Source organism: Clarias gariepinus, chromosome 15 (genome assembly GCF_024256425.1).
Source record: "Clarias gariepinus isolate MV-2021 ecotype Netherlands chromosome 15, CGAR_prim_01v2, whole genome shotgun sequence".
Taxonomy (NCBI): Eukaryota; Metazoa; Chordata; class Actinopteri; order Siluriformes; family Clariidae; genus Clarias; species Clarias gariepinus.
Genome location: NC_071114.1, coordinates 30567070 through 30580653, shown reverse-complemented (window position 1 = coordinate 30580653; position 13584 = coordinate 30567070). Strand labels below are relative to the sequence as shown.

The following is a 13584-nucleotide window of genomic DNA, read 5'->3' as shown; positions in this document are numbered from 1 at the left end:
TGTAACAATCAGAGGCTTGTACAGCAATAAAGGGGCACAAACATGCAAAAAACATTAAATCAAATTAAATCACTTTTTAGTCATGTTTAGATGTTGAGATGCATCTTCTTTTTTTTTTGTACTAAACAATTTCCCCTTATTGTGACCTTACAATAGGGGAGTTAACGGAGAGCTCCTCCCCTTGACTGAGCTCTGTTGTTCTCTGAAGGGGTGTGGCTCAGCAGTAACTCATTTACATAGACATTGAAAAAAGGACGAGTGAAATAAAGGACATCATAAGGTATGAAAAAAAAATAAAAACATTATCTGAGAGGGACCTTTAAAGGGAAACAATAAACCTCTATCTGGTATCAGTGATGTCACTGATTATTTTCCAATAACCACAAATAACTCACTATGCGTGAGACTTTTTTTTTTTTTTTTATCATCCTAACTTTTATTTCCATTTCCTGGAGGAAAACTCTGAGTCTGGAGAAAAAAAAAAAAAAAAGGCAGTGAACTGCAGATGGAAGGTGTTAAGTTGGTAGGGCTGGACCGGTGCGCGAGTAATTTAGCGCACGCTCGTTACTTAGCATACAGCTGGTTCTCCACTCGCTAAGTGCCGAGGGCTTGGCTCGGTGCCACCACATTCTTTTGTGACTGTACATACCTGGAGCTGAAGAGGATTGAGTCCTGACGCGGCGGCAGCTGCCATTGTGGAAGGAATGAACTGCACCGGGTAGTTATCACCTGTTGAAGGAAAAGCACAGAGTGGTGGGTGGAGGTGGTGGAGGGAGGGACACACACACACACACACACACACACACACACAATAAGCACAGGTTGAGACAATGAACGGCTGAGGCAAGTGCCAACACAGTTCCTGTGGGCTTGCCTGCACCCAGCCTCGGCACCCGGCCCAAACATCTGCTCTCACAAAAGAGTCAGCTGGCTACAGACACGTGGGATTTACTCGAGAATGTCTTTCAATTTTAGTCCTTCTTCTTCTTCTTCTTCTTCAATTTTCTTTTTTTCCCCTCATCTTTCTCTTAGCTCTCTTTCTAAACTTTGTTTTTATAATGCTTTTTGTTCCATTGCTTGGGAATACCTGGTGTATTTTTTCGTTGCTGCTTGTGTGCAGATCGTGTCTACTCAAGCACTTGACATGACTTTAGGCATGTTCCTCTATTGTTCTCCATGTAATGGTCTGTTTTTGTTAGCGTGAGTTCTCGTAACGGTGGGAAAGAGATTTTCTCACAAAAGGTACGCAGAAATAATAAAGACACATACCCAAGGTGTCCAAACCTGATCTGAATCTTTCTTCATAGTCACGCATTAAAAAAAAAAAGGAAAAAAAAAGTGTGTGTTAATTGTGGTTAGCGCCTTCTACTTTGTGGTTGGTGTATACAGTACAGAATATTCTCTGCCACAGTCCAGTAGAGCGGCAGACAGGATGAAGTCTGAAGGAAAATTGGCTCGGGTTCAGGCCCCACTTCTGCCTGTCACTTCTTCTCACTAACATATGGTGCCATTAAAGCCGCAGGCATGGGGGGTAAATGTATATACACTCGCCCTCACTTGCTCACTCGCTCGCTCACTCACTCACTCGCTCGCATTTCAATCTTGTCCAGCGCAGCACATTGTGATACAGCCAAGAAATTCAATCCCGGCCTGTGGTCGAGGAGAATAAAGCACGCAATTGAAGTGATTTCAAATAGTGCCATTAGAGGGGTAAGAGCGGGCGTCATTACCGTCTGAGCTAGTGCTAGCTCACTTTCTCTCTAGCCTCCCTTTTCTCTTCTTCATTTTCCCCAGGGTGAATGTCAAGAGCCTGAGATGTCATGTGATGCCCTGGCAGTTTGGGTGCCAGCTAAGGACGGGAGCCAGAGTTGGATGCTGAGAGGTGTAGGGATTTTTTTGTGGGTGGCTGATGAACGCTCTGGTCACCTTGGCAAGCTGCCAGAATGCCGTCCGTCTGTCTGCCTGGGAAAGGGAGTCTGGTTTTTTTATACCGCTCCGAACTTGTCTCCAAGCCGTTTCCGTCACTCTCAGGCTACCACCTGGTCACTGGGGTGCCAACACCGTGTTTCTTAGTAGGAGCTTACTACGTCACACTGGGATGCCTGGGAGCTTAAATGTCTCTCTTCACCCCCCTGCAATTCCTAACACTGGAAACGTTCAGTACCAGAGTTCTGCCATAACACCATAACAACAAGGCAAGCATGATATTCTAAAGACACGATATTCTAAAGAGAGAAAGAAAGAAAGAAAGAGAGGCAGTGAGAGAACTTGCTTTTCACATCCCAGCCAGCACACCCTTGTAATTCACCTTCTGATAACATCAAATCAAGTTTCCTTAAAGTCTATCAAGCATAAAAGGTAAACCTGTTCCCGCTCAAATCACAATAGTCCACTGTCTTTCTTTTGTAGGGGAGACGGTAAAAAAGGGTTCAGGTGGAATAATGGTCTTATAAAGACAGTGCTGAAGAGCGGCGTTGTGGATTGTGTTTCAGTCAGGTTTAGCAAACACAAATTCCTTGTCCAGGTTGGGTGGCCAGATTGGCACGTTAAAGTCAATTACCCAATGGGACAACCAGGCCGTCGGTGCAATGCCATCCAGGACGAGAATTAGCTGCTAGGTTATGGAAATAAAATCTTCATTTTTCTCCCCACCTGACACTATGGCCCAAGCACCACAGGGGGTCTTCCAGCTCCCTTAAGATGATTTTCTCTTTTACTTAAATGGATTTATGACAAGCTCACTATTTAGGCCTAGTCCTGAAGCTTTGTGCAAAAGTGTCAAAGCACGTGATGCATAATTTAGGTCAAGTAGGAATACATGTTTTTTGGTATTTAGGCGTAGTGGTTAGTGCTGTGGCCTCGCATCTCCAGTATCGAGGGTTCAAGTCCTGCCTCGTGTCTGTTTCTAAATTGCCAACAGAGTAAGTGTGTATGTGTGCTTGTGTTCTGCAAAGGACTCGCACCCCGTCCAGGATAGGCTCCTGGCTTCTCGCAAGAACATGCGTGAGTTAATGCGCGAATACTTTCAGACCACTGTCACTCCATGTCATCTATTAACTGGCAACATGGCACACTACAGTATTAGTATCTGTGTATCTCCAGATCAAACAAATACATGGAGAATCAATTAATGATCCACAGAAACACAAGTTAAGATCTTGCTGTGACCCTCTTGGCATCCAAGCTCCACTTCTCGCCATTGCATCTCTCCCAGCCATTGTATCCTCGCCCCAATCTGAGGATTTCATGAGGAGAAATCAGCATCTCAGACATTACTGTTGGTTGTCTTTATGTCTACGCGCAGCAGTGTCACCCCTTTTCTCCAGTCGTCTCTCTGAGTAAAGGACGAGTAAAAACGCCCAGGTCATTAGGCACAGCATGAAAGAAAGTGAAGCGCTGGAGCTTCACAGCTGGGTTGGAGGTCATCAGAACGTCATCAGCACTGGACCTTCGCTGAGACCTCGACGTCGGGCCGAACGCTCCTCACTCGGGGTGCCGGGAACATCAGCGGGAGCTTTGCATTAGCCTCGTACGATCACGTTATCGTGTTGTGAGCCATGTTGGGCGTCAACGACGTGGGTCACTTTCCAGACTTTTCCTCTCCGTATTGCTTTATACTGTATATTAAACTTATGAATAATGCAGGTGGCTCTGTGCACACAAAAAGATTTCATTATAGCTCCCGGTGTTTGTAGTGGAAGAAAATAATTACTCGCAGCGTCAAATGTAACATATTAAAAAAATCAAACGGGAAAAAGAATCCCCTCAGGCTCTTTGTTCAGCCTGTCGCGCCTCTTTAGTTTCAAAATAGCTGACTTTCTTTTTCATCGCTCACCTTTATAGTTAATTTATTAGAAGGGCACACTACACCTTATAATATTCCGCCTTTCACCTGCTGTCTAACAATCCTTTTATCCCAACTCTGATCTCTGCACTGTATTTTTTCCTCTTTTGATGAACAATAAATGTGTTTTTCACAGCATTTATTACAGGCCAAATTAGACATAGCCTTTTGATTACTGACATTTTTATTTCCTGAATTATATTTCCTACTCATTCCCTACCCCTATTTTTTTTTTTTTATCTGTTCTTCATTTCCATTTCCTTGGTATTCCCTGTGGTCCACAGATATATCTATAGACAGCTCAGCAAGGGGAGAAAAAAAATCAGGGGAAAATCCTCACCTCAGCATTTTACTCGTCTCGCTAGGCTGATAGTCAATACTCAATAGAAGAGAGGAGAAAAATAGAGGGGGAGAGAGAGAAATCAAACAATACAGAGCAGAACTTTGACTCGCTGAACACATGAACACAGGATTTAGCTCCTTTTTTATTACTCTACACAAAGCAAAATTACACAAAGTGATCGAGAACAATGAGGGACTGGGTGGAGGGTTAGCGGCCTGGCAGGCACTCAGTCTGCATGTTGTAGCAATTTCCTGCAAATTTGTTTTTCGGATTTGGAATGCTTGCGTGAGGAGCAATTCTCTTTTTCACAAAAGGTGAAGGAGGACGTGCCAGGACAGGTAGGAGACGCAAAAGCTCCCAGAGGCTGTACACCCTGCAGGGGAAACTGTACACTTGAGAGCAGGTTACCGTTCTTTATGCACCACACTAAATCAATGAGGGAGCATTCCTCGGAGCATTCCTCACGGAACTTTTTTGGCCCGTGCATACTAGGAGAAAGATGATGGGAAACTTCTTCACTGTGTGCTCATCTAATAACAATTAAGTTCAACGGTTTAGATCGAGGCTCAATCTGTAGTACGTTCATCCACGGACGGTTTAAGATGCTGTTAATACGGATAGCAGATTCCTGGACGATGAAATGGAGACACTTTCATGCTGATGTACTGATTAAATTCCAGCCCGCATAGATCCTATAGGCATTATTACTCCAAGCCTACGTCTCTATTCTGGGGTGATGATGAACAATTGGTAAAGTCAGGGAAAATTAGAGCCGCCGTATCTCGAACGAGCTTCGCTGGTACCTCCATAGGCATGACTGCAAGCTCGGGTTTTCTGGTGAATATAATTCCTTTCTTTGAATGACCTCGGAAGAATTTTGGCCTGGATCCAACCCCCACCTTCTATCACCAAAGCGTAAACATCATCCTGACTGGTTGCATCACTGTCTGCCATGGCAGATGCTCCTGTTGCAAGTGCAAGGCTCTCCAGAGAGTGGTGAGAACAGCGATGCACATCACAGGCTACAAACTCACAGCCCTAAAGGACATCTATCGGTCATGATGCCCAAGCAAGGCTTACCAAATTACAACAGACTGCAGACTCATTTCCCTGGCTGCCATCTGGCAGGTGGCAATGGAGCATCCGTTACTAACAAGCAGGACAGATTTTACCTCTAGTAAAAAACTTTGATGTTGATGGGTTTTTTCTTCTTAAGGAAGTGCTGGTCTGAGGTTGGCCCCTGTCCATGTTTGCATGGGCTAAAGGGAGGCTAGCGTATTGTGCAAAGTGACAGATGGGCTACGATCAGCGATGGTGCACATGTACATACAAAGTGACCTGTTTGATACATGGACATCACCAAATGACTAACCAAATGGCTGTTCATGCTGCGACGTTCATTATGTCTAAACAAAGCGGTTTAGACACATTAACTTAAAAAAAAAAAGCGATTTTACGTTGTTTTATGCCGATGTCATGAAATATTTCTGACTCTCAACGCATCCTTACCAAATCTCATGAAGTGCAAACTCATGACACAAGAATGCAACACGATTGCAAAACCAAATCTGAAGTGTTTGTCCTATGTCCATAAATCTTTATTGGCTTTCTTAATAAATATTGTTACTTGAAGATAACTATACATTAATGAACTATGTTAGTTTTACATGAAGGACTTTTGCAAACAGTTACACACAAAGACAGATATAACTATAAAGATGCACAATAAAGAGACAAGTCATGAAAGGGAGCTCATACCTGGTTTGTAGGACATGCCTGGGGGGAAGAGGAAGCCCTGCTGGGCGGCGGCGGCAGCGGCCAGGGTGCGCTGGTCGTGTGGAAAAATGGGGATCATGAGAGGAGGCATGTGACCCTGGACCTGCTGAACACACACAAAAAAGAGATCAGACGAAGGCCTAATACCGTCTGACAGCCGACAGACTCCCCCCGCTTAGTTCACCATTTCAGCTTCACAATAGTTGCGCCTAATACCCGCCACTCACATGTAAGGACTTGGACATGGACACACACACACACACACACACACACACACAAAGCCACACAAGATACAGAGTTTACATGGCACAAGCCTAAGTGGAAAAAGCCAGATTCATTGTGAAATCTTTCCTATATATTTTCTTTAACCTACACAGGGAGTGTCGTGTTTTTTATTTCTTTTATAGACCAGACTTGACTCGTTAAAGTGTTAAGGTTGAAGCGTGAGAATCTGGGAGCCTTAGTGCACCTTAGGGGCAGAATGACAAACTGTCAAGACTGCAACTTCTTCCTAAAGCGAAACAGTCTTCGCAGACCCAAAAGTGAGATTCTCTCTCGGCTAGAGCGCACCCTCAGGACGAGATCGTTCACGTACACGGACAGGGGACAGGAAAAGATCCTGGCAGATATATCAGGCTTGTTTTATAATACTGAAAGATCATTTATACAGGCGATAAAAGTGCAGCCGTTCCCATAGCATCGATGCTGAAGCTCATGCCCTGTTCGACGCCGGCCTAATAACCATCAAGATGTCTTCTCTGCCCTGTTATTAACCTTCAACATCCTCATCCTCGGCTTTCCTCTAACCTGCCGCACTGACGTTCTTGTGCGTGTGCGTGTCTGTGTGTGCGTGTGTGTATGTGTATGTGCGCATGTACACGTGTGTTATTAATATTCCACATGGGACAAAAAGTGAGAGGAAAAACAGACCCAGGTGAAGCGAGACAAAGAGAAAGAAAGCTGGTATGTTTTGGGAACAAGCCACAGCAGCTTAGAAACGCATATGTTTGCAGAGCATTGGCTGGACGCAATCTAGCTGTCATCCCCTGCTTCCTGAATATGCATGATAAGCTGCAGTCCTGCTACCGTGGGCCTGCGAGACTTAACGCCCAGCCGGGCAGGCCCACCTCAGGGGGATTCTACTGGAGAACAGGGTTAATAAAGGTCGGCCCCACCAAAATAAACAGGTTACCAAGCGTTCAAGCCTCTTTAAAATCAACGGGAAAAAAAACGAGTCTGGGTGCAATTACTGCCGCAGCATCGGGGCATGAAATCAACCTGCTCCGTGCCACCACCGTGGTTTTTTTCCCCTCTTATCCATTCTCGCTGAGGTCTGCATGTGATCGCCACTTCTTTTTTTTCCCGTTTGCTTTTTCCCCCAGCATCTACAGTAATACCAAATCTCGGTTTAACTCCCTTGGCGCTTAAAAAGTATTTAAGTCCATGATATTGATCTCAAAGAATGAGATTTCTACCAAGCAAAATAATATAAAATAAATGCACTTTTCGTTCACTTTGAAACTCTGGAACTGCAGCTTTATTATTGTGCCACAGTTAAATACCTGTTGGCAAAATGGTTTTCTGGTTCATCAGGTGAAAAAATGACTTTTTTCTTCTTTATTAACAAAATGTGCTGAACGAGAAAGCAAAGCAAAACGGGTCCCTGTAAACGACCTCAGCGTTAATAGCCGACGTTTCCCGCAGATGCTCGCTAGATGTGGAAAATGTTTCACCCTCTTTGATATGCCGCTCATAAAGTGCATTAATAAATCCACCATGTGGCCTTTGGTCAGAGCGGATTAAAGGTGACTGTACATATAATCACTGTCACAAAAATAAGAATTCAGCGTCTAGTTTTAAAGTTGACTGGAGACGCGACTCTTCTCTGACATGTCACATCACATCCAGCGAGTTAAAAAGTCAACTCGACCTTATACACACATTTGAAGAGGAAACCATCACTCTCTCTTACTCTCTCTCTCTCTCGCTCACTCATTCTTACTGGAGGAAACTCGGGGCACAATGTGGGGTAGATCCTGGATGGGGTGTCAATTCATCTCAGGTCACACAAACACACACACGCTCGTACGCTAAAAAAAAATACACAGACAGCGCATGTCCTTAAACTGTGGGAGGAAACCGGAGAACCCGGAGGAAACCCAGGTATATGGATATGTAAAATATACAGTAAGAAAGCGGGACTTGAACCCTCAACCCTGGAGATGTAAGACCACAGTGCTAACTGCTATGCCAGCTGTGGAGAGACACCTGATCCTGAAAATAAATAAATAAATAAATAAATTCTGAAAATGAGAAAAGAATGAAAACAAGGAAAATATATAAACAGCTTTCTGTTTGATCAGTTGTGATTTACAGTAATGAGGTCTTTACATTAAACTTTAATTTACACACGGCACATCGGTGAGTGGCAAATCAAATCACGGGTTTGGCAATAGCGGGCTAATAGAGGAGGTTAGCTTCGAGGGTTGTCAATTAATGAATGCCGAGCGAGCTGAGCAGACAATGCTGGTATAGATTTAAAGATTATCATTGGCAATTTGCTTTGACTGCTGATAGACAGAGAATGGAATTAAGTGCCTGCACTCAGACAGGCTGATTTTGATAAATTGCATATCGCGCTGCATTTAGAGACTTGCTTATTATACCTTCGTGGATCTGTCTGTGTCAGCCTGTGTGTTTCATCTCTCCTCTTGGCTGCTTCCTTTCTCTACCTCTCGCTCTCTTTCTCTAAAACAGACACCTTGTGGTCGACTGCCGAAGACACTTGAGTCAACAATCGAGAACCTGATTGTTGATTGTCGATTGTTGATCTACAGATGTAAGAGACGACCGAAACGCAGAAACATTCCGGCGCGACCCTGTTCCTGCTCCCGGGATTTTGTTTTTCCAGCCTGTCCCAAGTCCTGGGTTTCTGCTCTGTCTTTCTTGCCATCTGCCCCCAAAAGCTTCATTAAAGATACATGAAGGAACCCTCACTGCGACTTATGAGGAACAGGTGCTATTGTTCGTCCCTGAAGAGGATGTAACTCGTGCTAGTTGGCGAAGAACATCTGTGGCAATCATCTGAGATAAAGAGAGGGTGTCTGTTGTGTGTGTGTGTGTGTGTGTGTGTTCCATAGACAGAAAAATAGCTTGTACGAATGTAGAAGGTAATAGATGCATGTGAGAATTATTTAGCAATCAGATTCCAGGATTCAACATCGCTGGGGTTCTATAACAAAACATTTGCCACAGTAAATATGATCGGACTTAATACAGTGTAACAAATAGACAGAATTCACGGTCCATACTATAGGTTGAATGCACCCAGGCATGCGGATTGGAAAGAAAAAGCTTTGAGTTAATAGGAAGGTATGGATTAATCAATGTTGTTAGCGGAACTGTTGACATCAGCACTTAGCTTCAGTAATGGTTTACAACAGAGACTAATCCTAAGGTCAGGGAACTCGGGTCAAGCCTGTGATACAGTCCAGGTAGTGTGTGTGTGGAAAATATATGGCATGGTATGTATGTGTATAGATATACAATCCCAAAGATGTTCATGGATTCTATTATACTACTGTATACAAGTGTGTGTGTGTGTGTGTGTGTGTGTGTGAGAGAGAGAGAGAGCTCTACAAGGAAATGTCTGAGCCATGATTACGCACTGTCAGCACCCACGCTCAAGCCGGACCCAGGAGACGTCCTCCTTCTGCACCCGTTACCCTAAAAACATTTTTTTTCTGCAAATCTAAGAAGGAGGCAGGGGTTTGGGTGGAGGTGGCGGTGGTGAGGGGGATAAGTTGTTTTAACATGTCCAAAATGCCTTTCAAAGTTGACAAGATAAGACAAAGGAGCTGGGAGGAGAGCCTTTTCTCCCTCCATCTCTCTCTCCCTCCCTTTCTCACTTTCCCTTTCGAGCTGTAGCTGTTAAAAACGCCGCACACGTGCCCGAGTGTGTCCAACACCACTAGTGAAATGTCCCGTGCTCGAAAAGAAAATGAGCGCAACCAAAAAGAGAAATAGAGCAGAGGCCTAATGTGCACAACAGCACTAATTCTTGGAAGGAAGTTTAAAAAAAGAAGAGTTTTTCCAGTGCTACTGTAAGCATGGATACTTTACACGTTCTTCCCCGAGGGGCTCGGAGCTGCCCGAGCCTGAACGGCTGAAATGAAAATCACCCGAGGGATCCGTTTGGAAAATGCTGAATGGATTCCTGTGGAGTTGGCAACCTGAGCACGGCGCATGTGGCGTACGTTAGCGGCGTTTACGCGACCGTACGCGCTACCGTAAACGCGCACTCAGCGAGAACTTCCTGGAAGCTCACCAGGAAAGAGAGAGAAAATCAATTGGTAAAAAAAACAATCCCGGAGATCCCGGAGCACGTATTAGCCTCACGTCACAGGTCATTTATCAGTTAAAGTCATACTGTACCATTTTATTTATATGTACCACATCTGTAGTGTGTGTATGAGCATGTGTGTGTGATTTCATCCAGAACAGAAAAAACAACGGTTCACTCAGGATGAAAGTCTAACTGTAGATTTCAACGTCGTCTAAGGTTTAAGATAAACGTGTAAAGTGACTTCTTTACAGAGTTACAACAGGTTTGTTTCATTTCTGTTTTATCAGCACGCCTTTATTCTGCCTCAGTTTCTGTGGCAGAACAGCTGTGGTCACGTGGTATATATTGTGACACACACACACACAAACAGAGAGCTGTTATCAATGTGGCAGGTACTCTGTGAGGCCGCTGACTGCTGTTTCGGTCCCTGATGGCAATCGGGTGCGTGCGGATCGATACGGCTGAGTGGGACTTTGATCCCTCGACGCAGGGCCGGAATTAAGCCCGGTTTTTCCGCCTCCTTGCCGCCAACTAGCCGCATTGTTCTCTCCTGCGATACAGGAGACCCCCCTTCCCGACCCACGGACACAGCTCCGGGTCAACAACAAAGCAGCTTTGTGTGGCGCAAACACAAACCCTTTCCTCGAGCCTCGAGCTCGCCGGCATCTTTAAGACGTTATTGACTTCTGAAGTATTTTCGGACTGACAGGTGAAAGATTAACATCTACGAGGGCTGAGTAACACTCGGGGACGAAAATCCGGCTCGGGCACAGGAGAAGCAGGCAAACAGGGAACTTGAGTGTGTGCATGTGTGTGCGTGTGTGTGTGTGTGTGCGCTGATTGTGTGTGTGTCACAGCACTGGCCTGTGCACAAAAGCTTGGACTGACAGCACCTAATGTGTCATGTGTTTCCTCTCTATGTGTGTGTGTGTGTGTGTGTAAAAAACACGGGGCTAGGTGCACAGAAACCGGACACCACCCTGCTCTCGGCCAGACTGAAGGAATAACCAATAGACGACTTCTTGTTCCACTAATTCCTTACACAGTAAAACAAGCCCTCTTGGAAAAGCGCCATTCCAATATATCTATATTAAGTCCAAGGGCTGTTAAAAAGCAGGACGGCCCCCTGTTCCCCCCTCTCTCTCTCTTTCTCTCTCTCTAACCATAACAAGTTGTCAGACCAAAGCAATTTGGTTTCTCAATCATAATTTAGGAACATTTCTGAACGGAGCATCGTCTCTGATTAAACGAATAAACTGGGACAGTCCAAGTACCAAGAACATGGAGGAGTTACAGTAGATCTCTCTATTTCTATATTTGTGTGTGTGTGTGTGTGTGTGTTTTAAACCACCGTACTTGAGGCGATTTCTGCTATCAGGCCTCAAAAAAGCTGAAATGTAATTTATCTTTGTAAATATTTAAGCCAATTAGGTTTGTATTGCATATAAAATATCAAAGATCAGCCTTAGGCTCCGTCCTCTAACAGCTTTGTGCGAACGCACCGGCGCACCGACACACCCCGCTTTTCTTCATCTTTTTTTTCTTTCTCTCTCTCCCCCCCTCCCATGCTATCTATCCATATGCAATCCCTTCTGTACAATCTCACTTCGAAATTTCACTTGAAAAGGAACCTCCACCTCCACATTCCTCTCTCCATTCTCCACAAATCATTTTAGCTATCACTTGTTTTCTTTTCCAGATTTGTGAAGAGAATAAAACAAAGAAGGCAGCGTCCCGATAGCGTGTGGACATAAAATTACAGCGGAGAAGAAGCCCGCGAGGATTCGTTCAAACTGCATGTGTAATGAGGGGAGAAAAAAAATGGAGGGGGGGGGTGCTGTATGAATCTGGGGTCAGAGTCATAATCCTAAAAAACAAATAATAATAAATAAATTAATTAATTAAATTAAATATCTCTGACGAATTCATGGCATGAAATAAAATATGATTTTGACCATTAGCATAGACAGACGTAATTTGTAATTTAATAAAATACATTTTTTTAATTCTTGCTTCAAGGCTAATTAGACTTTTTTTTTACCCTTTAAGACATTTGACAAAAAAAAAAGAAAACAATTACATGTTGCTGTTGAATTCTGGATTCTGGTTGGTCAGAATGGCTTATATATATAAACACACACACACTATATATATATATATATAATTCTGAGATGTTTATTTATTGGACACCATTTCAAAGGCGTCTCCAGTGTTAAAGGTAAAGCTACTTTTCTGTTTTCCAACATCTTCAGGTCTTTAAACTCACTCACTCATCTCGTCTACACCGCTTTATCCTGTATTCAGGGTCGTGGGGACCTGAAGCCTATCCCAGGAGACTTAGGGCACGAGGCAGGGTACATCCTGGTCAGGGTGCCAATCCATCACAGGGCACACACACACACACACACACTCATTCACACACTATGGACAATTTGGGAACGCCAATTAGCCTAACCTGCATATCTTTGGACTGTGGGAGGAAACCGGAGTACCCGGAGGAAACCCACCGAGCACAGGGAGAACATACAAACTCCATGCACACAGAGATGAGAATCGAGCCTGGCCGGGAATCGAACCTGGACCCTGGAGGTGCAAAGCGACAGTGCTAACCACTGATGTCATGAATGCCAAAAACAATCCTCTGTCCATCCAAGCTGTTTGTTCTTCAGGTCTCGACGCACGTATCGGGTCGTCTGGCTAAGCACAGTCGAGGCGTCCTCGAGCCTAATGAAGAATTGTTCTGCGTTCTAAGAGCAGGAGCGAGGAGTAAGACGTGGAATCAGGCCACACGATAATCTAATAAAGGAGCCGCACAGAGAGCGGGGAGAAGCGCTTCCTCTTTCTTCCTCGTCTTCCTGTGGACCGGGGGGGTGGGAGGGGTGGGGAGTTTTAAAGACTGAGCCAGTGTCTTTCTTCACAATTGCCTCCAAGCAGCTGGGGCCAGCGCTAGAACAACAGAGGCTGTTCTGTTGTCCAGCAGAAAGCTGAGATTGTTGCGCTCGAGACTTTATTGCAGGCACATGAGCGCAGCCGGGACCTGAAAAAAGCACACTCGAGTGTCATGTGCACACCCAGTGACGGGGTCGGGATAATTATGATAAAAAAAAAAATAGAAGAGGAGGAAAAGGGGGGGTAAAAAAACGACAACAATTCATTGCCTATGAAAAACGGACGAAGGACAAAACGGGCTATTCATTGTGTTCGGAGAGGGAATGCTAGGACTCTGGTCTGCCCCTGTCCGAACAACAAAGCGGCCCTTTTTTTGTGCCGTGAGGC

The 13584-nt window shown here is 44.6% G+C and overlaps 1 protein-coding gene across 5 annotated transcripts in view; it reads right to left on the bottom strand.

Moving 5' to 3' along the window:
- Positions 1-13584, bottom strand: part of sox6 (SRY-box transcription factor 6) — a 170434-nt gene that overhangs the window by 44549 nt on the left and 112301 nt on the right. For all 5 annotated transcript variants that reach the window (XM_053512661.1, XM_053512662.1, XM_053512660.1 and 2 more), the window contains 2 exons: positions 5946-6066; positions 650-729 (listed from right to left, as the gene is read on the bottom strand). In XM_053512661.1, coding sequence (XP_053368636.1) covers positions 650-729; positions 5946-6066 — 201 coding nt within the window. The remainder of the gene's footprint in view (positions 1-649; positions 730-5945; positions 6067-13584) is intronic.